Source organism: Chrysemys picta, chromosome 4 (assembly GCF_011386835.1).
Source record: "Chrysemys picta bellii isolate R12L10 chromosome 4, ASM1138683v2, whole genome shotgun sequence".
Taxonomy (NCBI): domain Eukaryota; kingdom Metazoa; phylum Chordata; order Testudines; family Emydidae; genus Chrysemys; species Chrysemys picta.
This window is the reverse complement of record NC_088794.1, coordinates 92,503,502-92,530,983: the sequence shown is the minus strand read 5'-3', so window position 1 is coordinate 92,530,983 and position 27,482 is coordinate 92,503,502. Positions and strand designations below refer to the sequence as shown.

At 45.8% G+C, this 27,482-nt stretch overlaps 1 protein-coding gene across 14 annotated transcripts in view; it reads left to right on the top strand.

The window, feature by feature from the left end:
- The window catches only part of STARD9 (StAR related lipid transfer domain containing 9), a 177,332-nt gene that overhangs the window by 26,862 nt on the left and 122,988 nt on the right, over positions 1-27,482 (top strand). For 10 of the 14 annotated variants that reach the window (XR_255033.5, XM_042849426.2, XM_065595316.1 and 7 more), the window contains one exon: positions 4,654-4,770. Coding sequence is in view for 10 of the 14 variants with exons in the window: in XM_042849426.2 (XP_042705360.2) it covers positions 4,654-4,770 (117 nt within the window). In the remaining 4 variants the exon portion in view is untranslated. Of the gene's footprint in view, positions 1-4,653; positions 4,771-7,044; positions 7,155-27,482 lie in introns of all 14 variants that reach the window. The other 4 variants (XM_065595320.1, XM_065595321.1, XM_065595318.1 and 1 more) reach the window with 1 other exon arrangement.

Genomic DNA, 27,482 nt, shown 5'->3' with positions numbered 1-27,482 from the left:
CTTTCCGCTTCAAAAGGCAAATGAATGAAATGTAGAATAGTCTAGATAACTGTGGGAATTCTAAAGGACTCATGTTTTCTTTATTTCTTGATTGCTTTTTTGTTTATATCTGCATGTCAGCCTAATTATTTTAGATGACTTGTTCAAGAGAATTAGTATTTTAAATTTCTTAGGAGGAAGCTTGGCACAGATAAGATGAATAGACTTGTGCCTTTTCCCTCTTGTTCTGACTGGTAATCTGGGCTCTGTCCTGTTAGGATAGCAGTTGATAGTGCTCAGCAATGCCAGAGATGCTTTTTTCTTCTCTCTCGCAGGTGTGAAGGGGGAAGGTACTGCTCACCTGCTGTATAATTCCTTTCTTTTTCATGTATAATATTATGGCCCCAATCCTGTAAATTGTTCCGTATGGGCCAACCTTGAGTCAGTTTGGGTCTGTGCAGGTACAGGGCTCTCCTCATATGGAGCAGTTTGCATGATTAGGGCCTAGGGACCTATGAAAGTATTTCCTTTTTCAGCACTTTAAAGCTTTGCACCTAAAACTGACATAGGAGAAGACAGTAGGACTGTAATTCTAATTTAAATATTTGAATAACCATTGCTCCTCTACCCTCTAAAATAAATAAGGTCAGATTAAGATTCCCTGGTCTATTTACCTAGGGATACAGGGACCTAGAACTGAAGCAAATTGAGCCAATGTCAGTAGTCTAACATTTGTTTCAACAATAGAGCTTCTGGTACCTTATAAAGATTTGGTTCCCTTCGTCATGCCCATAAGTGAGAAATTATACTGGTAATTTCATAAGGTAATTAAAGTAAATGTATGGACAGAGCAAATCTGAGGTCACAATAAGATGACAGAAATGTTGAGGAGTTTGCAGAAACCAGGTGGTTCTTGGTAGTTTTTTTGCATTTTAATTGTTTTTCTAATGGTTATATGCATCAAAGATATTCCAAAGTCTCCTTACAGTTCCATCTTCAAGAAGGACCTGAAGTGTGTGTCACAAGTTTAGAGTCTTAGCGAAAGGATTTCTCTGGAATAAGCCTAGAGCATAGATAGATCGTAAAATGGATGAAAAGTTTAGCAGGTTATAATGCTCAGCTAGGCTACAGCATAGTTAACAATCAGTATATTTAATATTAGGTCATTTTAGAGAGGTTTTCTGTATATATGTTGTGTGTATTTCTGTGTGTCAGAGAAAAGGCAGAAATGGCCTTAAAGCTTAGCATGTGCACTCATAGTAATCCATGTAAACAACTTCTCTGGTACAGAATTATCTGGTGATATGAGAAGAATATCTTCTGAAGGCAGAAAATATGCTACAGATCAGACAGTAAATATCACAGCAGTCAGATTAAGCTACTAGGCCAGGATTTCTAGAAGTGACTAGAGAGTTTGTGTGCCCAATTTGAAACAACCGAAAGAGGATGGATGTGCAGCATGCAGGTGCTCAGCCCTTTCTCAAACATGCAAGAAAAATGGGAGTTTCCTCACCACGTTCTTCACTTGTGTGGTGGGTTGTTTCAGTGGTCCCTTTTCTCCCCAGCCATCATGCCTTCTGCCCCTTTTGCCTTCTTGGGGGAGTCTCTGACATCAGGATAGTATTGTGGGGATTAACCTAGTCTAGATTCACTGCTTGGATTTATCAGGCCCATCTGGGAGTCCCTCCCTGAAATGATAGTAACTAGGAAGAAGCCATCTGTAGGCTTTTGATGAGCAACTGAACCTAGTTAGACTGACCTTTCGAGAGAGAGCCATGAAATAAGTACTTTGCTTAGGAACAGAGGGATAGAGGGTCTTGCTTAGCAGAAGTCTGGCAGGGAGTTCTGGAGCCATAAGAGCTGACCTGTTTATATTTTGTTTGGTATTTCAAGACTGTTAAGTTTTATGAAGGGAGAGGCGTTGCCTTGTCTACATTCCAAAGTTTCACTGCTTGTAAATATACCAGTATGTTAAAGTGGTACAACCCCCAATATGGAAACAGTTATCAGTATAAAAGTGCTTTATGCCAGCAAGCTATTCCTGTACAGGAAGAGAATAAGCTATAGGTATATAAGACATATACAGCAGCATAACCATTTCCACACTAGGGTTGTACCAGTATAATAATTTAGTTTTGAAAAAAAACAAAAAACCCAATGTACCCCTAATGAAAATAGTTATATCAGTGCACAAACTGTGTATCTGAAACCTTTACATTAATAGAGATTTCTTTTGTAGCCTGTCACTTTGATTATAAAATTGAATTCGCAGAGATAAAGTACCGTATTCATTTTATCTTGTTGCAATAGGCAGTCAGGGCTCCTAGTTAGCCACAATCAGCTACTGCAGAAAACAATGGAGAGTTCTCTTTTGGGTTACATCACTTATAAGGCTTCTGAATAAACCTCATTTATTGAAGAATCCTTTTGAATTAACTGATCAATAGACTAGCTTACATTTTAACACTAGCCAAAGGAAACATCAGTTGGAGTTAATTCAACATGACTAATTTAGAATCATGTGAGTTTCTCCACACATGAGGTCCTTTTTCGTTTAAGGATAAATGTACAGGTCCGTCCTCCCACCCCCCACTCAGAGCAGCAAAACTGCTGTTAGCAAAGAGGCTCTTTTAGATGGGCTTGTTTAACAATTTCCCCAGTAATCTCCATAAATTATGATAATACTTAGCATTTACAGTGCTTTTCATTCATAGATCTTAAAGGTAGCTAAGTGTTATCATCACCATTTTTCAGCAATAGTGGCTAAGTGGTTTGTTAATGTGATATTTAGTGTTCTAATTAATAGTGAATTTAACTATTTTCTTTTCTACTTATGCTGTTGCCAGATGTCAAGATTGCTAATTCTGTTGCTGCTAATGTCAGTGCTGGATATGGATCCAGCTATTTCTGGCTCGTGTGTGATTCAAGGTTTTCTCCTTTGATTTGGGAAGGGGAAGTGTTGTTTGGGTTTTTGGAAAGTGCCTTGCCCACTTGCTGGGTGCAAACAGATACAGCATCTTGTTTGGAATCAAATGACGACTTGTGTAGCAAGATCTGTTTAATTTCCTTAACGTCTTGAGTCACCTTTTATGAAAATGATTATTTTTACAAAGCCATAGGCATACATGGCACTTTGCAGCTCAAATAAAAATACAAGCTCTTGCCCTTAAACATTTACAGTCATAAATATTAGACCTGATTCTGCAGTCCTTATTCACAGGAGTAGTGTCATTGACTCTTTAATGAAACTTTACTAAATCCTTTAAACAGCTTTTTCTAATATCAAGAGACTGACCCCGCCTCCAAACTCTCCCCGGGGGGGAGGGAAGTGTGTTTAAAAACCGATTCAAAAATTCCAGTAGGGTGTTATCCCATTCTTTGCACAGATTAATTTAATGTATGGCATCAGACTTAGAATCAGTGATGAAAGCTGAAACCATGAACAAAGTTAAAATATGTATGTATATATTTTTAGAAATTATGTACATTATACAGTAGCACTGGGAAATTTTTGTTCTGATTACTTGATGGCTGTTTAAACTAGAGCTGTAAAGACCAATATTGGGTATGTCTTCACTGCAGAGTTAGCCTTCCCCAACTCCCTTCCTGTCTACACACAAACTTCTCACCTGTATTTAGTGGTGCTTTCAACCTGGATTAATTGGCATGTCTGTGGGTATGGATTAAAACTTTATAGTGAGGACTCTAAGCTAAACCACTCAGGAGTTGATAGTTCTCCACTGCCTTCCCAAAATTCCCCATGTGTGCCTAGAAGGGATAGACAGGTTCTTCTACAACTTAATATGAAAGAATTGTAGAGAAGCTCAGCTTACTGCAGCCCAAAAGAGCCCTGGGATATGCCCCTACAAATCCTAATGACACATACAGATGAGTGTAGCACTAGTGAGGTTGTAGTAATTCAGGTATGGCTCTGCAGTGTGGCTACTCACACGTGGGCTAGGCTAACTTAGGTGCTCAGACCTGAATGCCAGTCACCCGAGCTACATTTTTAGTGAAGACATATATCCTAAGTGAAATACTTGAGTAACGAAAAGAAGTAGCTCCAACCTATGCTATATCTGGAGAGTTTGGTCATGATTACTGGTTAATCAAAACTCAGGATTTGCTATGGGCACTTTGTAATCCATAACACACTGAGGGAGGAGAACTGATAAACTGTTAATACAACAAGGTACAGAAGGAGAGTAGATAGACTTGTGGTTAAAGCGTAATACTAGGAGTTGTGAGGTGTGGTTCGTATTTCTGGCTCTACCATAAATAGTCATTTAACCTCTGGGATTCAGTTTCTCCATTTGTAAAATGGGGATAATGCTTTCCCACCTAAAATGGATGTTGAGGATTAACTCAGTAATGCTTGTAAAATGCTTGGAGATCGTTGGATGGAAAACTCTTAAGTGCATTGTACTTTTTTTTAAGTAGGAGAGAAGTGGTGAACGAACTGCTCAGTGAAAGTTTTACCTTAGCAGCTTTGTGATGGATCCATCCATATTTTTTCTTTGACTTTTGTGCAAAAAATTAAAACAGTATGAACTTGGAGCCATGAATATTTGTGTTGTGAGAAGGGGAAATGTATATCCTGGACAAACATTTAAAATGATGCTCTTTGGTAATCCTCAAATTCAAGTGCTCTTTCTATCTTCCCCCACTATTCAGGTAGACAATAGGCTTGAGGGCTCATGGGACACAAGAGAGAAGATTGTGGCTTTTGGCTTTGATTTCTGCTATTGGTCAGTTGATCCTGAAGATCCTAAATATGCATCTCAGGAAGTGGTGAGTAATGTTTCAATTCTCCGTGTGTGTCCTGTTTTGTCCTTTATTATTGTGTTTGGTGAGAAGGTGGGGAGGATATAAACCCTCAGTAACCAAGTTTGAGAGTCTAGTATTTGATTTATTTTTCCTAGGATCATCTTTTTCTTATCCTGTTGATGATATATCACTACTGTATCCCCACTGTGGTAACATCACAGTCCTTAATTTAAAATAAAAGTACTGGAGTACTCTTTGTACTAGTTGATAGACATCACTTTGACTGTGTCATCAGCTTTCTGATGAGCGCTCATGATCTGAAAAGACAAGAAGCCTGAGGGACTCCAGTTAAAGCAATGAAAAATAATTGGGGGTCAGATTCTAGAGGGAGAAAATGATGGTACTTTATATAAGTGCTGACCACAATCCCAAACTTAGTCCACAGAATCAGAGTAGCTCGATGTTTCTACTGAAATTATCAGCAATGAAGTGACATTTTAAATGGCAGCATTAAACTTCAATGTTAACACCACATTGTTTTGAACAATACTAGATTAACTCTGAGCATTTAATTAGAGAATCAGAAATCTCTCATACCAACCAGCACTCTTCCTAGTTTGATAGTCCAAGATTTGTTTGGTTAAATACAAAGGTCATAGGGATATGTGTATTCAAAAAACCCAAAAATTATAAGGTTCACTTTCTTTTTTTCAGTAACCCAGAGGTTCTTGTAAAATGACAAGTAATTATGGGAAAACAGCCCCTACTTTCTCCAGACATATCCTATCTGTGTGCATTCAGTGCTATCTGCTGACAGTAGTGATTAAAACATGTTTTTACTGCTCTTTGCTACTGATAGACTTGAAGAGCCAACACATCTAACAGGTTGCTGTATCTATTTGATCTTGTCCATCAGTAGAATTGTTTACTAAATTCCAATCATTATACCTGTGCAGGCCTGTTGCAGACAATGGAGTCACACAGGTGTCACTGAGGACCAAATTAGCCCTGCAGAACCTGTTCTATTGGTGATGATGTGCACAGTACCTAGCTTTACTCTGAGTCGATGCTGAATTTGCAAAGTGGCAGTTACAAAAATTATGGATCTGCCAAGGAGAAACCTAGCACAGCAGGGTGGGAGGAGGCTATTGGGTATTTTGTTGCAGCTCCTTGATTCTCTGGGTGGCTCTGTGCTGGCTGCAGCTCTAACCAAAATTAGAGCATCCTGACGATTGTGCCAACCTTTGTCAGCTTGCAGTAGTCCCCAAAGAACTGTAATCCAGCTAAGGATAGCCAGAGCACCATGCCTCTAACATTCTCCCTAATCCACCTGCTACAATCATAGAATCGTAGGACTGGAAGGGACCTCAACAGGTCATCTAGTCCAGTCCCCTGCACTCATGGTAGGACTAAGTATTATCTAGACCAGTGGTTCTCAACCAGGGGTTGGCCGTGAGCTGCTTTCAGGTGGCCACAGGGCCCCATGGCTGAAGCCCGGCACCCCAAGCCCTGGCACCCCCATGGGACTGAAACCAGGAGTGGAGCTGCAGGGTCCCCTGAGCCCCAGTGACACCCCCCCCCCAACTGGGGCTAAAGTTCTGAGCCCGGCACCCCCCATGGGGCTGAAGCGAGAAATGCGGGGCTGAAGCCCTGAGCCCTGGCATCTCAGAGGGGCTGAAGCTGGGAGCATACCATGGGGCTGAAGCCCAGAGCCCTGGTGCTCTTGTGAGTCTAAAGCCCAGAGTCCCAGCACCCTGCAGGGCAGAAGCCTTAGCTCCCCCCAGCCCTGGCACCCTGTGAGGCTGGAGCCCTGAGCTCCCCTCTGCCCCCAGCACCCCGTGGGACTGAAGCTCTCAGCTCCTCCCCACAGCCCTGTCACCTCTCACTCAGTGGCTGAAGTCCAGAACTCTGAGGCCTCCCTCCCCCTTTGGCTGAAGCCATGAGTCCTAAGGTTCTCCCCCCACCCTGAAATGTAACCCCTGATCTAGACCATTCCTGACATGTGTTTGGAAATTTTTAAGAGCAGGTTAGACAATGACAGAGATTGCACAACCTCCTTAGGCAATTTATTCCAGTAGTTAACCACCCTGACAGCTAGGAAGTTTTTCGTAATGTCCAACCCAAACTGTCCTTGCTGCAATTTAAGCCCATTGTTTCTTGTCCTCAGAAGTTAAGGAGAACAATTTATCTCCCTCCTCCTTGTAACAACCTTTTATGTGCTTGAAAACTGTTATGTCCCCTCTTAGTTTTCTGTTCTCCAGACTAAACAAACCCAATTTTTTCAATATTCCCTCATAGGTCATGTTTTCTAGGGCTTTAATAATTTTTGTTGCTCTTCTCTGGACTTTCTCCAATTTGTCCACATCTTTCCTGAAATGTGGCACCCAGAACTGGACACACTATTCCAGGTGAGGCCTGAGTAAAGCGGAAGAATTACTTCTTGTGTCTTTCTTACAACACTCCTGTTAATACATCCCAGAATGATGTTTGCTTTTTTTGCCAGTGTTACACTCTTGACTCATATTTAGCTTGTGATTCAATATGACCCCCAGATCCCTTTCTGCAGTACTCCTTCCTAGGCAGTCATTTCCCATTTTGTATGTGTGCAACTGGAGGTTCCTTCCTAAGTGGAATACTTTGCATTTGCCCTTGTTGAATTTCATCCTGTTTACTTCAGAACATTTCTCCAGTTTGTCTAGATCATTTTTAATATTAATCCTATCTTCCAAAGCACCTGCAATCCCTCCTGGTATTGTCCATAAACTTTATAAGCGTACTGTCTAAACTTTATAAGTGTACTGTACTTATCTAAATCAATGGGGGTAAGTGGTGAGGTGGAGCAAGAGCTGGGTCAACTGGCCACATGCCACTACTTTCCAGGGTGTTTGCACTATCAGAGCATTGTCGATGGGCAGGAATGCACCAGAGAATCTGACTCTTAATCTTTTTATGTTTGAATTGAACACTTGATATAGATAGATGGTAAACAAAGAATCCAGGATGCCTTTTTACAAGGTCCCTATTCAGAATAGAGCCACACTTTAATTATTGTTAAGGGAAAGATTTAAATATGAAGGAATTTAGAACTGATAGAGTGTTGTCTGGGTTATAGTTCCCAGATCTGACCCTTGGCAGAGCTGCTTTAATGTAGTACTCTTAATATATTCTCATATTAGTTCCTAATATAATTGGGGTTGGGAGTCTATCTGTGGGCTCACTGAGCAAAGAAACTTTGCCCTTACTTGCAAATGGAATGGGAGATGGAGTCAGTCCAACATGCCTTCCCACAGATAGGGAAATTAAGCCATTAAGAGTCCACTTACTCTTTCTCCTGAGTGGCTGGGTGTTGAAGGCAGCTATCACTCTGCTCCTAAAGAGGAGAAAGCCCAGTCAAAGGTTTCTACTGAAGATCTGTAATCAAAGTAGGGCATTTTGGCAGCTGAGGAATTGTGAAGACAGTAAAAGCAAAAGGTCTTCTACATCTGCCCTTTTCTCTAAAATGGGTTTTAAGTGACCTTTGCTTCTACTTTAAAAGTTAAAATTTGATGAGATATGCCTCATTTGTCAGTGTTGTTTTCCCCCCTTAAAAGTGACCTCTCCAACAATTAAATGGGGCGGGAAGGAGCTTCTTTTCTGTGTGCCTTGCTGTGAACACTGACTTCGGTTTCCTCTCATCTTTATAACCATACAATAAGAAACATTTTCTTGCGTAGAACTGTTATCAATGTAGTTGGCTTTATAGCTAGGATGCTTTTGCATAAGCATTGATAAATACAACCCACTATGTCCTCTTTATCTCCACTGATGAAAGTTTGCCACATAAATTCAGCATTGGCTAGGGCAATGAAGTACTCTTCATACTTCTAAAACAATATTACAAATAAAGGAGAGTTTAAAATGTACCATAAAGTGGCCTTGTGTAGTCACTGAATGTACCTGGTACCCCCCCTCTCCCCCGCAGGCTGAGGCATAGGACTGGTCACCGGAGCTGATGCTGCCACATATGCAGCACGCAGCTGCCTAGGGCACATGGTGCCCTATGCAGCTGTGTATGCTGCATATGCCTAAAGACAGCCTTGGATATTGGTGCTGCGCCATGTGCCTGTTAGTGTTACTTGCAAGCCAGTGGAATGTCTGGCTTTTAAAAGAACAACATTGTATTCAGCAGCAAGGAAATGCAAAATGAACGGGTTTAAAGATGGGTTGGTGCTCTGAGGGACTTGGGACAGTGAGTGAATTTCTGTCACTAATTTCCCCAATGGTTTTAGGATTTTTATAGCACATGTAATATGTAGTTCATAAGCGGATGCTGGAGAAATGTGCTTGCTTTTGTGAGTTTCAGACCCCTAATATTGTTTGAATGAAGTTCTTTGTGTTTAATTCCATGTTTTAAATCAATACTCTGTCACTGAGTACATACAGATTCAGTTTCCTAGCGGCTTCCTTATTTTAGTGATATTATCAGCGACTAAAGGAATTAAATAACACTGCCATACAGTAAAGCTTTCTTTTATAAGTTTGCCTGCAATCACTGTATTTCCTTACAGTGAAGTCTTGTTGTGCCAACTGTTATCGCAGGGGCTTGGTTTATTAGCTGAATGATGAAAATACTCTACCTTCAGGCATCTTTCTTGAGAATACTGTCTCTAAAAAAGCTGTGTCCCTTCTTGTCTTCCGGATGAGATGTCAAAACAAGTTCCTAACAACTTCTAGTCATTATAGAGATCCAATGGCAATGATAAGAGTAGGGGTATACATCCCTGTATCTAGGCCAAATTCCAACTCTTTCAATTTATAATCTGCCTCTGTAACCTTCTCCTGCAGTTACCCTTGTATGTGGTATTCATTTCAGGTTCTGTAGTATTAAACAGTTGCTGTGTTGTGCTCCAGAGATGGCTACACTTCATAATATTATTATATATTCCTGTATCCCTTTCAAAACCACCTGTGAAGTAAGTGAGACTTAAGGTGTGTCTACACTTCCATCTGGGGTGTGTGATTCCTAGCGTGAGGAGACGTACTCATGCTAGCTTTCATGGAGCTAGCGTGCTAAAAATAGAATGCAGCTGCAGTAGCATGAGCTGTAGGAGGGGTAGCTGCCCCAAGTGCATTCCCATCAGAGATGCTAGGTATGAATTTAAGGTGACTAGCCCCTTCTGCTGCTTGTTCTGCCACAGCCACATTCTATTTTAAGGTGTCAGAGTGGTAGCCATGTTAGTCTGTATCAGCAAAAACAACGAAGAGTCCTTGTGGCAGCTTAGAGACTAACAAATTTATTTGGGCATAAGCTTTCGTGGGCTAGAACCCACTTCATCAGATGCATGGAGTGGAAAATACAGTAGCAGGTATAAATATACAGCACATGAAAAGATGGGAGTTGCCTTACCAAGTGGGAGGTCAGTCTAACGAGACAATTCAATTAACAGCAGAATACCAAGGGAGGAAAAATCACTTTTGTAGTGGGAATGAGAGTGGCCCATTTTAAACAGTTGACAAGAAGGTGTGAGTAACTTGCTTACTATTTTTAGCATGCTAGCACAGGGTTGATCAAACATCCGGCTCGTCAGACCTTTTAATCCGGCCCTCAGCTCACACCAAGGAGTGGAGTCAGGGGCTTGCCCTGCTCTGCGCGGCTCCCAGGAAGCAGCCGGCATGACCCCCCTCCGGTTCCTACGTAATACGCGGAGGTGTGGCCAGGCGGCTCTGTGCATTGCCCTGTCCACAGGTGCCGCCCCCGCGGCTCCAGGCCAATGGGAGCTATGGGGGCAGCACCTGCGGACAGGGCAGCGCGCCCAGAGCCACCTGGCTGTGCCTTTGTGTAGGAGCCAGAGTTGGGACATGCTTCCAGGAGGTGCTTGAGGTATGCACTGCCCAGAGCCTGCCTCACTGCGACCCAGTCCCCAGCCCTGATTTTTCCCCCCCCAGCTCTCTGAACCCCTCAATCCCAGCCCGGAGCCCCCTCTTGTACCCCGGCCCCACCCAAAGCCTGCACCCCCAGGCAAAGCCCTCACTCCCCCCCCCCCCATGCCCCAACACCCTGACCCATCCCAATCCCCCTCCTGCCCTCTGAGCCCCTCGGTGCTGGCCCGGAGCACCCTCCTGCACCCCAAACCCCTCATCTCCAGCCCCACCCCAGAGCCTGCACCCCCAGCTGGAACCCTCACACACACACACACCCCTGCACCTCAACTCCCTGCCCCAGCCCTGATCCCCCTCCCATCCTCCGAACCCCTCGGTCCCAGCCTGGAATATTCTCCTGCACCCCAAACCCTTCATCCTCAGCCCAGGGCCGGCTCCAGGTTTTTTGCCGCCACAAGCAAAAAAAAAAAAAAAGCCGGAGTGAGTGCCGCCCCTTGAAACTGGTGCCTAGAGCCAGCCCTGCCCCATCCCAGAGCCCGCACCCTCAGCCAGAGCCCTCCCCCATGCCCCAACCCCCTGTCCTAGCCTGGAGCCCCCTCCCTCACTCTAAACTCCTCATTTCTGGCTCCACCCCAGAGCCCGCACCCCCAGCCGGAGCCCTCACCCCCTCCTGCACCCCACCCCCAATTTCATGAACATTCATGGCCCGCCATACAATTTCCATATCCTGATGTGACCCTCAGGCCAAAAAGTTTTCCCACCCCTGTGCTAGCTCGATGAAAGCTATCTCCGGTGTCTCCTCAAGCTAGGAATCGCCTCCCCCAAGCTCCAAGTGTAGACATACCCTTAATTAGATAATGCTTATGTAAAGTGCTGTAAAAACCTTGGATGACAGTTGCTAGGAAGTGTAAACTTGTTATTTGAAAAACACTCTCCGTTGTGTTCCTTTCCTGACTTGCATTTGTTAAACTGTGAACAGTTGCCATCCACAGTAGAATCTAAACCACAATATTTATTACTCTTAATATGTTTGTGTTAATGTTCCCTTCATCTTTTTTTAATTTAAGAGATGGGGAAAAGTATGATATGATATTTTTTCTCCCTTGGTAGCTTATACTGTTTGTAACGTGATACATAAACCTGAAGAGAAGTTAAATGACACAAGGGAGAAAACACTCAATATCCACATAACATACTTTATGCCCTCATTTAACAAAAAGAAAAATGACACCACATCTGCAAGTGCTTATGCCTTTTGAAAACATAAAATAAGTGTGGTTCTTAAATGTAATTTTATTTTTAATATAGTGCTCTATATTTTTATTTTTCAAGGTGCTGTTCAAATAGTAATTATTCTTCTGAGCTGAGACTAGATCTCAGTTTTCCTGAGTTGCACTCTTGTGCTCTGACTATAAACTATCTTACCTTTCTGAAAGATGGCGAGGTTGCTCATCATTGTCCCAGTGGCAGCTCCCCTCCCCGCCCCGCCCCACCTTGCCTCCGCCTCCTCCTCCTCCCCCTCCCCTGAGCGTGCTGTGTGCCCGCTTTTTCCCCTAGCTCCCAGCTCTTGCACCACGAAACAGCTGTTTAGCGCGGCAAGCGCTGGGAGGGAGGGGGAAGAGGGGGACCGTGGGAAGAGGCATGGCTGGGGTGGGGATTTGGGGAAGGGGTCCAATAGGGGCGGGGAAGGGGTGGAGTTGGGGCGGGGACTTTGGGGCAGGGGTGGGGAAAGGGTGGAGTCAGGGCGGGGCCGGGATGTGGGGGCACAAGCACCCACCAGCGCCAGGGAAAGTTGGCGCCTATGAACCCAGAGAGACAAAGGATTCCCACCTTGGGCCAAAGCTATAAAAGGGGGTGGAGCAGAACAAGGGGGCTGCCAGTCATGAGAAATCCCCTAATTACCACCTGAGCTGGAACTAAAGGATTGTACCAAGGGAAAGGATTGGGCCCAGACTAAGAAGGAGTCTAGTCTGTGAAAGAAGCTTATTGGAACATCTCTGAGGGTGAGATTTACCTGTATTCAGTTTCTTAAATGTATTAGGCTTAGACTTGCGTCTTTTGTTTTATTTTGCTTGGTAACTTACTTTGTTCTGTCTGTTATTACTTGAAGCCACTTAAATCCTATTTTTTATACTTAATAAAATCACTTTTGTTTATTAATTAACCCAGAGTAAGTGATTAATACCTGGGGGAGCAAATGGCTGTGCATATCTCTCTATCAGAGTTATAGAGGGTGGACAATTTATGAGTTTACCCCATATAAGCTTTATACAGACTAAAACAGATTTATTTGGGGTTTGGATCCCATTGGGAACTGGGTGTCTGGGTGCTGGAGATAGGTGACTTGCTGAGCAGTTTTTGGTTAAAGTATGCAGCTTTGGGGGCGTGGACCAGACCTGGGTCTGTGTTGCAGCAGACTAGCGTGTCTGGCTCAACAAGGCAGGGTTCTGGAGTCCCAAGCTGACAGGGAAAACAAGCTCAGTGGTAGTTTCAGCACATCAGGTAATAGTCCTAAGGGGGTCTCTGTGACTGAACCCGTCACAATGGGGAAAGACTAAACTATAATTTCTTCAGTGATTGGGCATCACTTGTGGATTTGATAGTAATATTTTGAACTCTGTAGCTCGCTCCTCCTTTAGGAGGATATCAAAGTGCTTTACAAAAAATAAGCTTCACAAAAGTCCTTTGAGGTATATCAATATTGTGTTCCCTTTACAGATGGTTTAATAATCAAAAGTCTCCAATTTTGGTTGCTTCAGTTTTTGGGTGGCCAATTTGAGGCCTGATTTTTCAGAGGTACTGAGTGTCTGCAGCCAACATTGACTTCGGATTGAGTTGAAGGTTTCCAGCTGCTTTTACAGGTGGTTAAGGCACAGGTTCAATCCTTGTTGCTGCCTTAGACATTGCAAAGAAGAGTCAAAATGCCCGGAAAAGCAGGACACACGGTGACTACTACTTCTAGGGACTGTTCCTGTGTAAGAGGAGGAGAAAATCCAAGAACTATTCTCTGAGATGAGCTATCAGTGGGGAGCAGGAAAGGAGACATCCCTATGCCCATTATGCTGGGGGGTATCTGGAGAAAAGGACCAGGTGTCTGGGCAGCATGTCCAGGGAAGAGTCTGTCAATAGTGTATCTGGGAGTAACCCTCCCCACCCAGGGCCACAGACTCAGTGGGGCTTGCCCTGGTATGCTAAAAATAGCTGTGTAGATACTGCTTTGATGTTGCAACTAAGGTTGGAGGTCAGGCTCTTAAATCCAGGGGCTGGGCTCAGTAGTTTGCTCCCAGATTTAATGTAGACATACTCTAAAGGTCAGGGAAGCATGTACAGGGGAGAGGAGGACCAGAAATGAAGTGAAATGAAGAATAAAAGGAAACCCATTTTTCTTTTTCAAAAAATGTAATAAAAACAGCTAAAATACATGCATACTTTCCTCATCTTACATGGCCATATAAACAATTGCTGTAGCTGCCACAGGGAAATTGTGCAGTTGTAAGTGGGAGGTGTCTTTTGCGATGTGGTTATACTGTGGAAAAAGTTTGAGAACCCCCTTTCTAACTACTATACCACATTCCTTCTCCTTCTATGCCTATTCTGATATTGCTCACCTGGGGCAAACCATGTTCTCTCTTCTCTGTGGGCTCAGTAAGCCTTGATAGCTGCAGAACTAGTGTGATTGCACGTGGGAGGAGCCTACACAGAGGATCGGCACCCCTGGGTAGAGAAGCACAGTTCCACAAGGTCTCCCTGCATTCCCATGTGAAGGAGTTCTTTGGGGATAGTCCAAGGATGGTGATCCATGACTATGTGGATCCAACAGCCAAAGCCCCTTCCAGCATAGGGGGAAGTAACAGCTGGAGCAGCTACTGCCCATTCTTTGTCAACCTTTGTGAACCTCCCAAGCATGCAACTTGAATAAACAGGTTGTGCCTTGCATTCAGGCTTTGACTATTGGAGTGAGAGAGGAAATAAGCTAACTGATAGAGAACTCTTTAGAAAGAGGTAAAAGGTGTTCTCAGAAAACTCTCATCCTTGCACCCCATTCCAAACAAGGAAGAACAAAGAGGGGGTGAGGTTTTTAGGCTCTTCTGTGGTGGATAACACCAAAAATTCAGCCATCATTGGTCACTGTGTAATGATTAGGGTTGTCACTTAATAGGAACAAATGATGTACTGTACCTTCCATTTTCTAATGAAAACACATGCAGCCCTATGAAGCAATAACTTACTGTTTACTTTCTGATGTCTTTGTAAAGGAGTCTGACAAGTATTATGGACAAATGCTGGTATTGCCTCATTGTCCAGTACACCTCTACCCCGATATAATGCGACCCGATATAACACGAATTCGGATATAACGCGGTAAAGCAGTGCTCCGAGGGGGCGGGGCTGCGCACTCCGGTGGATCAAAGCAAGTTCAATACAACGCGGTTTCACCTATAATGCGGTAAGATTTTTTGGCTCCTGAGGACAGTGTTATATCGGGGTAGAGGTGTACTTTACACAAGCAAGTTCAGGCTTGCTGCTTAATTTGTATTGTTTAGCAATCGGTACTTCCAGACCTAAATTTTAAATATTTGTTTACAAGACACCTTTTTAACTGTGGTATTTAAATTGTAATGGATGTCTATGCTAGTAGAGAGAAAGGTGCTTAAGTCTCATGGCTTTGATTTAAAGCTCTAGCAATGAGGATTAATGAATGTTTCCTCAAATGCATCATAGCTCAGTGAGGGCAGGGAAAAACACTTAACAGTTGGGTAACTTCTGTAAATGCCTATTTATGCACAGACTGCAGAAAGTGACATCCAGCTTGATCATATGCCAGGACATTTTTTTCGGTTTAAAGAAACAACAGGATTATACTAAAGACATGTTGTAGACGTGCAAGGGGATAAGAAGCAGTTTCTCTTAGGTATTCCTGGGAATTGGGAAGCTCTAGATCAGGGGTCTCAAACACACGGCCCGGGGGCCGCATGCGGCCCGCGGGGTTGTTTTCTGCGGTCCCCTCCCAGCGTTTACCTAGAGTGGCTCCAGCCCGACACGCACCGGGGGAAGGGCAGGCTCCCTGCCTGCCCTGCCCCCTCCTGCTCCGGGAAGCGGCCGGAACGTGGGGAAGAGGGGGCACAGGGCTCTGTGTGTTGCTGTTGCTTCAGGCAGCGCCCCCAGCAGCTCCCATTGGCCGCAGTTCCCCGTTCCCGGTCAGTGGGAGCTGCTGGGGGTGGTGCCTGAAGCAACAGCAACACACAGGGCTTGTCTATACTTACCGCGCTGGTTCGGCGGCAGGCAATCGAACTTCTGGGTTCGATTTATCGCGCCTAGTCTGGACGCGATAAATCGAACTCAGAAGTGCTCCCCGTCGACTCCGGTAATCCTGCTCGCCGCGAGGAGTACGCGGAGTCGACGGGGGAGCCTGCCTGCCGGGTCTGGACGGCGGTAAGTTCGAACTAAGGTACGTCGACTTCAGCTACGTTATTCACGTAGCTGAAGTTGCGTACCTTAGTTCGATTTGGGGGTTTAGTGTAGACCAAGCCACAGACCCCTGTGCCCCTCCTCCCCTAGGTTCCGGCCACTTCCCGGAGCGGTGCGGGGACAGGCAGACAGGCGGCCTGCCCTGCCCCCGGTGCATGTCGGGCCGGAGCCCGCCTCCCGAGCCCCTCCTGCAGCCCAACCCCCTGCTGTACCCTGCACCCCTCATGCAGCCCAACCCCCTGCTGTACCCCACACCCCTCCTGCACCCCACACTCCAACTCCCTGCCCTGAGCCCCCACCACACCCCACACTCCTCCTGCCCTCCCTCACGGGTGCTGTGGGGGAGGCAGGCTACAGCATGCAGCCCAGGATCCCCGCTGGAACTGGTGGGGTGGGAGGGGTGTGGGCGGTGGCATGCAGCCTGGGACCCCTGCTCATGCTGGGGTGGGGGGGAGGGCGTGGACCCCTGCTGCTGCTGGGGAGCGGTTGGTGGGGCTGGCAGGTTCCCTACCTGGCTTCGACCAGCATGTCCCTGCAGCTCCTGGTGGGGTGGAAGGGGCAAGGGGGCTCTACACGCTGCTCCCACCGCAAGCGCTGGCTCCGTAGCTCCCAGTGGCTGGGAACCGCAGCCAATGGGAACTGTGGGGGTGGCATGCAGAGCCCCCTGGTCCCTCCACCTTGGAGCTGTAGGGATATGCTGGTGGGAGCTGGGGGCAGCCAGCACCGGCTGCTGCAGAGGTCACGGCAAGTAACGGAATCCATGACTTCTGTGACCGACACGCAGCCTTAATTATAGGCCATATTCTTGTCATTGTGATTTAACCGCTCCCCAAACCTGTGTACTACTACACTACAAAACCTGTGCTAATGTGCAGCTATAATCTGTATGGAGGCTAATTGAAACAAGATTATTCCTGCTAGGAGCTAGAATATCTGTGAGCTTCTGCACAGGGTTCTTTGTCCTCATGTGACATATACTAACAAATGTGTAGTTTGTCATTTGATTGGTAGCCCCTGCTCTCTCAGTTGCAGCTGTACAGGAGTGTTTGAGGTGTCGTCTCTTTTTGGGTTTGAGGGAGCCAGAATTTGGAAGATTAGCTTCCCCCCTGTGCACTTGCAACTACTGGTGGGCATCCCTAAACAGCATGTGCCAAAATATAGTCCTACACTTATAAAGCAGCTCTGCTAGAATCCTGTTAACTAGCTGTCATTAGTAAAATTTACTGTTAGAAAATGTTGCCTCATGTTTTGGTTTCTAATAATTGTCTTTCAACTCGTAAAAACATACACATGAAACACCCAGTAGTGACTTGACTTGTGTTAAGACAGTAATGAAAACACTACAGTTAAAAGAGCGAAGGAAGCCATGTTTAATTTTTAATGTGACACTAATTTGGCAGTTTATACTATCTGTCCTTTTTAAGTTGGCGGGGGGGGGGGAGGGGGGGAGGGGGAGGAAAGCACCCTGTGACACACAACCATCTATCTAATGGAGTACATTATTGATGTTTTTGTTTTTAAATTGTCCATTGAGGATTTGTTTTATTTTGCACCCTAAGGACAGAAATGGCCATTACTGAAGACAGGCACATAGTGACTCAACACAGATTATATATGAAAACAAAGAAATCACGAACATTTGTGAAAGTTAGTTTCTGAGATTTTTACGCTCCTCGTTCTGTTTTAAAATGATTGTGCTAGTTTTGACCAAAACTTCACATGCCCAAAAAGCACAGCTTGGTTTTGTGTCCTAATTCCAGCTAAGCAAGTGGTGGGGCAGGAGGGAAGATAATTCTGCCCCCTTCCCTCCAACGCATAATTGAAGCCTGAACAGAAGAGATGCTGTTTGCCTCACAAACCATCCTATTTGAAGCCATGTACAAGGCCTTCATTGATATCGCAGGATCTTAATTTTACACTGATACAGTTTAGATATAACTTGCATATTGAAAGAATGTAGAAAGTTACAAACAATATCTGGAAAACACATTGATTTGTTTAATATTATTTTCTATCCTTAATAATAGGTCACTATTCAGTTTTTTTCATGACACCACACTCATGTTTATATGGAACTCTCATTGAGAAATTTTTCACTTCTAAATAAGTTACGAGTTTTTTCCTCCATCCCTTCATTGTGTGAAATGCACCTTTGTAGTTCTTGTAAAATCTTAAGGTTAAAATGCATCTCCTCTCTGATTTGTGCTTTTAAAACAACAAATTGTATCAGAAATCAAGAGCTTTCAAATCCTTCTGTTTTGGGGAGTGGAGAGGGGGAGAGAGGAAAGAGCAGACTGTGGGTGTAAATGGCATTTTCTCATGAAATATTTGCAAAGCAGTGAGCATTCTATCCTTGGCATAGTTTTGGTTGGAGGGAAACAAACAGAAGTGAAAAGGAGACCATGATTTAAGAAAAAGGCTTTTTGTGGAATAATTGGATCAGTATGTAATGAATTGCACTGGAGGGAGGGAAATCACCACCATGAGCATTTTAGTTCTCTGATGTCTCCTCTGCCAACAACACAGCTGCTGCTTTCAATAGTCATTTAAATGGGTTGGATTTTAGAGGAATACGGTCAATCTTCTGGCTATATCAAGCTGTCTTCCCTCTCCAGAAAATTTAATTGGGAATTTTAATAAATAATCTTGAAATTCAGAGAAGATTTCATTAAGGCCAAAAAAAGCCTTTTGTAATTTAGTATCAGGGTGACAGTGTTTAGGGGTTATGAAAGGAGGAAGAAATACAAATGGAAAAACATTAGTTGTAAACAATTAGTTTATGAAGCTATTAAAGGAGGAAACAATCACATGTAAGTTTGCATACAAATATAAATAAAATGCATACATTTCAAAATATGAAGTATAAAAAGGAGAAATGGGGGTATGGAGTATAAAAGGGGAACAAATAGAGAATCAAACGGTCACATAATCAGTGATATGAATATTCAGAAAAAATGGTCTAATGCTGCAGTATTTGCATACAAATACAAGTATTTACAGGCACTGACTATTGATTATTGGATGCCTAGATTAAGCCAGATGCATAGATTATGTGTAGAAGAAAAAGCCAATAATGGAGTTTTTCCTGCTGCTTCCAGTTCTAGGCAAATCACCTTACCTCCCTATGCCTCAGTTTCTCATCTGGAAAACACTGACAAACACTTATATCATGGGTGTTGTGAAGATGAATTAGTTAATATTTACAGAACACTTTGAACTTGTGAAGCACTATAAGTGCTATATGTTGTTAGTAACTTTTTTTAGCAGCTGTACATTACAATATTGTCCACAGATGTGAAAGGGTTGCTTTTGTCATCAACCTCCATTTTATGAAAAGTGTGGGTGGTAGTTGTTTATGTTGCTGTAATATATGAGGGTTGAGGCAACATTGTACTAGGGCCTGTAAAAGCATATAACAAAATCATGATTCTTGCCTCATAGAATCATAGAATATCAGGGTTGGAAGGGACCTCAAGAGGTCATCTAGTCCAACCCCCTGCTCAAAGCAGGACCAATTCCCAACTAAATCATCCCAGCCAGGGCTTTGTCAAGCCGGGCCATAAAAACCTCCAAGGAAGGAGACTCCACCACCTCCCTAGGTAACGCATTCCAGTGCTTCACCACCCTCCTAGTGAAATAGTGTTTCCTAATATCCAACCTGGACCTCCCCCCTGCAACTTGAGACCATTGCTCCTTGTTCTGTCATCTTCCACCAGTGAGAACAGCTGAGCTCCATCCTCTTTGGAACCCCCCTTCAGGTAGTTGAAGGCTGCTATCAAATCCCCCCTCATTCTTCTCTTCTGCAGACTAAACAATCCCAGTTTCCTCAGCCTCTCCTCATAAGTCATGTGCTCCAGACCCCTAATCATTTTTGTTGCCCTCCGCTGGACTCTTTCCAATTTTTCCACATCCTTCTTGTAGTGTGGGTCCCAAAACTGGACACAGTATTCTAGATGAGGCCTCACCAATGTCGAATAAAGGGGAACGATCACGTTCCTCGATCTGCTGGCAATGCCCCTACTTATACAGCCCAAAATGCCGTTAGCCTTCTTGGCAACAAGAGCACACTGTTGACTCATATCCAGCTTCTCGTCCACTGTGACCCCTAGGTCCTTTTCTGCAGAACTGCTACTTAGCCATTCGGTCCCTAGTCTGTAGCAGTGCATGGGATTCTTCCGTCCTAAGTGCAGGACTCTGCACTTGTCCTTGTTGAACCTCATCAGGGTTTTTTTGGCCCAATCCTCTAATTTGTCTAGGTCCCTCTGTATCCGATCCTTACCCTCTAGTGTATCTACCACGCCTCCTAGTTTAGTGTCATCTGCAAACTTGCTGAGAGTGCAGTCCACACCATCCTCCAGATCATTAATAAAGATATTAAACAAAACCGGCCCCAGGACCGACCCTTGGGGCACTCCACTTGAAACCGGCTGCCAACTAGACATGGAGCCATTGATCACTACCCGTTGAGCCCGACGATCTAGCCAGCTTTCTATCCACCTTACAGTCCATTCATCCAGCCCATACTTCTTTAACTTGGCGGCAAGAATACTGTGGGAGACCGTATCAAAAGCTTTGCTAAAGTCAAGGAATAACACATCCACTGCTTTCCCCTCATCCACAGAGCCAGTTATCTCATCATAGAAGGCAATTAGGTTAGTCAGGCACGACTTCCCCTTGGTGAATCCATGCTGACTGTTCCTGATCACTTTCCTCTCCTCTAAGTGTTTCATAATTGATTCCTTGAGGATCTGCTCCATGATTTTTCCAGGGACTGAGGTGAGGCTGACTGACCTGTAGTTCCCCAGATCCTCCTCCTTCCCTTTTTTAAAGATGGGCACTACATTAGCCTTTTTCCAGTCATCCGGGACCTCCCCCGATCACCATGAGTTTTAAAAAATAATGGCTAATGGCTCTGCAATCTCATCCACCAACTCCTTTAGCACCCTTGGATGCAGCGCATCCGGCCCCATGGACTTGTGCATGTCCAGTTTTTCTAAATAGTCCCGAACCACTTCTTTCTCCACAGAGGGCTGGTCACCTTCTCCCCATATTGTGCTGCCCAGTGCAGCAGTCTGGGAGCTGACCTTGTTCGTGAAGACAGAGGCAAAAAAAGCATTGAGTACATTAGCTTTTTCCACATCCTCGGCATTAGGTTGCCTCCCTCATTCAGTAAGGGGCCCACACTTTCCTTGACTTTCTTCTTGTTGCTAACATACCTGAAGAAACCCTTCTTGTTACTCTTAACATCTCCTGCTAGCTGTAATTCCAAGTGTGATTTGGCCTTCCTGATTTCACTCCTGCATGGCTGAGCAATATTTTTATACTCCTCCCTGGTCATTTGTCCAATCTTCCACTTCTTGTAAGCTTCTTTTTTGCGTTTAAGATCAGCAAGGATTTCACTGTTTAGCCAAGCTGGTCGCCTGCCATATTTACTATTCTTTCTACACATCGGGATGGTTTGTTCCTGCAACCACAATAAGGATTCTTTAAAATACAGTCAGCTCTCCTGGACCCCTTTGCCCTTCATGTTATTCTCCCAGGGGATCCTGCCCATCTGTTCCCTGAGGGAGTCAAAGTCTGCTTTTCTGAAGTCCAGGGTCCGTATTCTGCTGCTCTCCTTTCTTCCTTGTGTCAGGATCCTGAACTCGACCATCTCATGGTCACTGCCTCCCAGGTTCCCATCCACTTTTGCTTCCCCTACTAATTCTTCCCTGTTTGTGAGCAGCAGGTCAAGAAAAGCTCTGCCCCTAGTTGGTTCCTCCAGCACTTGCACCAGGAAATTGTCCCCTACACTTTCCAAAAACTTCCTGGATTGTCTGTGCACCGCTGTATTGCTCTCCCAGCAGATATCAGGGTGATTAAAGTCTCCCATGAGAACCAGGGCCTGCGATCTAGCAACTTCTGCTAGTTGCCAGAAGAAAGCCTTGTCCACCTCATCCCCCTGGTCTGGTGGTCTATAGCAGACTCCAACCACAACATCACCCTTGTTGCTCACACTTCTCAACTTTATCCAGAGACTCTCAGGTTTTTCTGCAGTTTCATACCGGAGCTCTGAGCAGTCATACTCCTCTCTTACATACAATGCAACTCCCCCACCTTTTCTGCCCTGCCTGTCCTTCCTGAACAGTTTATATCCATCCATGACAGTACTCCAGTCATGTGAGTTATCCCACCAAGTCTCTGTTATTCCAATCACATCATAGTTCCCTGACTGTGCCAGGACTTCCAGTTCTCCCTGCTTGTTTCCCAGGCTTCTTGCATTTGTGTATAGGCACTTAAGAGAACTCATCGATCGTCCCTCTTTCTCAGTATGAGACAGGTGTCCTCCCCTCTTGCGCTCTCCTGCTTGTGCTTCCTCCCAGGATCCCATTTCCCCACTTACCTCAGGGCTTTGGTCTCCTTCCCCCGGTGAACCTAGTTTAAAGCCCTCCTCCCTAGGTTAGCCAGCCTGCTGGTGAAGATGCTCTTCCCTCTCTTCGTTAGGTGGAGCCCGTCTCTGCCTAGCACTCCTCCTTCTTGGAACACCACCCCATGGTCTAAGAATCCAAAGCCTTCTCTCCGACTCCACCTGCGTAGCCATTCGTTGATGTCCACGATTCGACGGTCTCTACTCAGGCCTTTTCCTTGCACAGGGAGGATGGACGAGAACACCACTTGCGCCTCGAACTCCTTTATCCTTCTTCCCAGAGCCACGTAGTCTGCAGTGATCCACTCAAGGTCATTCTTGGCAGTATCATTGGTGCCCACGTGGAGAAGCAGGAAGGGGTAGCGATCCGAGGGCTTGATGAGTCTCGGCAGTCTCTCTGTCACATCATGTATCCTAGCTTCTGGCAAGCAGCAGACCTCTCGGTTTTCCCGGTCGGGGCGGCAGATAGATGACTCAGTCCCCCTGAGGAGGGAGTCCCCGACCACCACCACCACCCTCCTCCTCCTCTTGGGAGTGGTGGTCGTGGAACCCCCATCCCTAGGACAGTGCATCTTTTGCCTTCCAATCGGTGGAGTCTCCTTCTGCTCTCTTCCCTCAGATGGGTCATCTAGTCCACTCTCCACATTAGTACCTGTTGAGAGAACATGGAAACGATTGCTCACCTGTATCTCCATTGCTGGTGCATGGACGCTCCTCTTTCTCCTTCTGGAGGTCACATGCTGCCAAACCTCTTCACAATCCTTCTGTCCCTGCTGCGCCTGCTCTGAATCTTCAGAACATTGTGGCCGTAGAAGCATCTCCTGATGTCTGTCCAAGAAATCTTCATTTTCCCTTATGCAACGCAGAGTCGATACTCGTTTCTCCAGCCCTCGAACCTTCTCTTCCAATATGGAGACCAGCTTGCACTTTGTACAGACAAAGTCGCTTCTGTCCTGTGGAAGAAAGATAAACATGGCACAACCTCTGCAGGTTACAACAGCTGATCGCTCACCTTCCATATCACCGTCCTCTTAAGAGCTTCCTCAACTGTTGCAGGACTACTCAGAGAAACCTGAGGATGAAAGCTTCAGTGAGCTCTCCCCAGGAGAACTCCCTCTGTTAGCCTCTGCTGTTCGCCGCTCAGCTGGTTCACTGCTGACTGCCTTTATATACCAGTCAGGCCCACTCAGGGTCCACCTGGAACAAAGCACTCCCAATTCACACTTTTGAAACAAACAAGCAAGCAATCAAGCACACGGTCAAACTGACCAACTGTCCCAGCAGCAGACACTCAGATACTCACCAACACAGCCCCCCTAATGCAGCACTTAGTGTACCTCCTCTCGGACAGCTCCCAGGCAAACTCCCTCTGTTAGCATCTGCTGTTCGCCGCTCAGCTGGTTCGCTGCTGACTGCCCTTATATACCAGTCAGGCCCACTCAAGGCCCACCTGGAACAAAGCACGCCCAATTCACACTTTTCAAACAAACAAGCAAGCAAGCAAGCTTATAGTCTAAGTATCAGCATTCAGCTGACTGAAGAGAGAGACAGAGCAGAAAAAGAGTATCTAAGAAGGAAATCGGATGAGGAGAAGGCACAGAGAGGTGGAAATAGGTGAAGAAGGGGGGCATCAGTATAATGAAATCTACATCTTCTTGTCTGTCCATAACAGGTAGGTGCATAATAGAACAATCCTACTGAAACTAACTTCTGCAGCCTGACCAATTTACAGTCTGAATAGGTCAGTGGAAAAACTGGAGAAACCTGCTCCCTAAAAGGCACAACATTACTGGGACTAGAACTTGAAGTAATTACACCTCTACCCCAATATAACGCAGTCCTCGGGAGACAAAAAATCTCACCATGTTATAGGTGAGACCGCGTTATATCGAACTTGCTTTGGCCCCCCCGGTTCCTTGTTCCCTGACCGCCCCCTCCAGAGACCCCTGTCCCTAATCACCCCCAGGATCCCACCCCCTACCCAATCCCCTGTCCCTTGACTGCTCTGACCCCTATCCACACCCCCGCCCCCTGACAGGCACTCACCGGCAGCGGCGGAAAGCGTAGCAATGTGGCCCCAGCCTGCTCCACTTTGCCATCTCCCAGCCGTGGCGCTCCGCTTCCCGCCGCCGGTGAGTGTGGGGAGGTAGGGGAAAGGATGCCCCCCCGTACTCACCTGCGGCGGGAAGCGGAGCGACGCGGCCCCAGCCCGCTCCGCTTTCCTTGCCCCGGCCCTAGCCCCAGCCCCAGCCGTGTCGCTGTGGGGGGGTTGGGGAAAGGTTATGCAGTCACCTGCGGCGGGAAGCTGAGCGCCGCGGCTGGGAGGTGGCGGAGTGGAGCTGGCTGGGGCCGAGCTGCTCCGCTTCCCGCCGCTGGTGAGTGCAGGGAGGTTGGGGAAAGGACGCCCTCCGCACTCACCGGCGGGAAGCGGAGTGATGCAGCCCCAGCCCACTCCACTTTCCTTGCCCCAGCCACAGCACCAGCTGTGTTGCTGGGGAGCGGGGGGTTGGGGAAAGGTCTCGCACTCATCTGCAGCGCGAAGTGGAGCGCCACGGCTGGGAGCTGGTGGAGTGGAGCAGGCTGGGGCTGGGCTGCTCCGCTTCTGCCACTGCCGGTGAGTGCGGGGGGTATCCCTTCCCCCAAACCCCCTCCCCTGAGCGACACGGCTGGGGCCGGGGCAAGGGAAGTGGAGCGGGCTGCTCCCGGCCCCCCGCTAATCCCCCGGGCCACTCTGCGACTGCGGGGCCCCCAAAATTGCCCCCCCCACAGCTCCTGCCTCCTTAGACCCTGGAAGGGGGGAGCCCCTGACCGCTCCTGAGACCCTCTGCCCCTTATCCAACCCCTCGGCCCTGGCCCGGCACCCTTAACACGCTGCTCAGAGCAGCATGTCAGAGCTTTACTGCATTGTATGCGAACCCGTGTTCTATCGGGTCGCGTTATATTGGCGTAGAGGTGTAGGTATTTGGCTTCCTCACCTAAAGTTGTATTCCAGACAAAGTATATATAAGATTCAAGACAGGTTACAGTGAGTACATTTCTGTAAAATACCAGAAGAGATTCCTCATCCCAGATTTCTGTGTATGATACATTCCCTGTAACAGGGTGGCAGGATTGTTTTGTTGACCCAACCTGTTACCAGGTAGTAGAACCCTGCATAAAGCTGTAGGAGTTCTGCTGACACATTGTGGCCCATGTGGTGTATTAAGTCTACCCTGACATAAAGGAGGTGTGAGAATGGCTGTCTACACAGAGAAAGCAAGCAAGCTAGCATAAGAGGTTGTGGAGGAAAATCCAAGTTCAGCCAAGCTTGCGGAAGGTTGTGTGTGATGAAACTGAGTTTTTTGTGTTGTGATGATATTTTGAGTTTCCAGTCAAGCTAAACTCCAGAAAGGAGTTGAGCTGGACATCACAGTGGGGCTGTGCACTCTATTGAGGAGTGGATAGGGACTAGGCCTATTCATAATGACTAGCCTTGATTAAAGAAGAACAGGAGTACTTGTGGCACCTTAGAGACTAACAAATTTATTAGAGCATAAGCTTTCGTGGACTACAGCCCACTTCTTCGGCTGTTACTCTGAAACCTAGCCTTGATTAGTAATTTCTCTTTAAAATAGCTTCCTGAATTCTACCCTCTTCCTTCCCAGGTAGTTTTCATTTACAAATATAACCCAGGGGCAGGGGGAGGGTGAAGCCAACAGTACCAACTGAAGGTAAGTCTGCTACTGCTTCAAACATGAGAAGCCTGAAGAAGATGAGAGCGGTGGGAGAGGGAGAAGTGGCACCCATTCCCTTTACTAGGCATCTGTTAGCCTACAGGTCAGGGAGAAAGCACTGTGACTCTTCCAAAATAAATGGAAAGCTGGGGGAGAGGAACAGGGTAGCAGACTGATAAGAAAGGTAGCCAATTGCTAAGCTCTCTCCCAATCCCCTTGCAGAGATTGAAGCAGTTGCCAGGGCTGACTCTGCTTTTCCTGTGCAGCCCTTTGATCTGCTGCCAGTAGGGAACCCTAGCAATCCCTTCCCTCACACAGTGTAAAACTGGAAATGGCTTTGGGATATTCAGCCAAGCACATCACCTGCTTACTACTGAAGAGTTTTCTGTCTGCCTGTGGGTACATGAAATGAGAGAGACTAGAGAAGGAATTGTAGGATTTCTTTATTGCAAGTTGTTTTGTATGTTGGAGTGATCTATAAAGTGACAATCGGACATGTTTTGTAGTGACTGTGAATATTGCAGTGTCTTGAAAGTAAAAATGAAAACTTTGCATTGGTGACCCTCCTTGTTCAATGGCCCACTTTCTGAAGTTGTTGTGAAGCATAAAACTAATTAAAAGGGTGACCTTGTTAGTTTGCAGTCAGGGTTTTTGTTTTGTTCTGCTTTTTAGTGGTCTCAACGATACAGATTGCACTCTGTTCCTTTGACTGATCTTTCATAGTTGGACTTCATTGTCTAGACAGGTAGGATTTTGACTTCTTTCATTCATGCTCCTCAAGTAATGAGGTTCTTGCCTCCCTGAGGTAATGATGCTTCTAGGACTGACTACTTTTGGATGAGAAGATCCTCCAGTTTGTCATTCCTTTCAATCTGCATGGTGTTCCCCATAGTAGTCCTAAATCCCCTATGTTCTCCTTCTACTTCCGTATATACTCATTCATAAGCCGAATATTTTTGGTAAAAAAGTGACGCATCAAAGAGCGGGGGTCAGCTTATAAATGGGTCTACATCAAAATTTGATGATTTTAAACTCTATGGAATCATTGAATTGAATATCTAATACATTGTCGTTTCATTTACCTGGAACCACTTCCCCCAGCTCCCATTGGCTGGGAATGGCGAACCGCGGCCACAGGGAGCGGAGGGGCTCCATGCCTGCAGACGCTCCAAGTAAACAAAACGTCCTGACCCGCCAGTGCTTCACCCTGACGGCCGGGAGCCAAAGTTTGCCAACCCCTGAAATATAGGGTCATACAGTTTTTTTGCTATTTTTACCTAACCATCTTG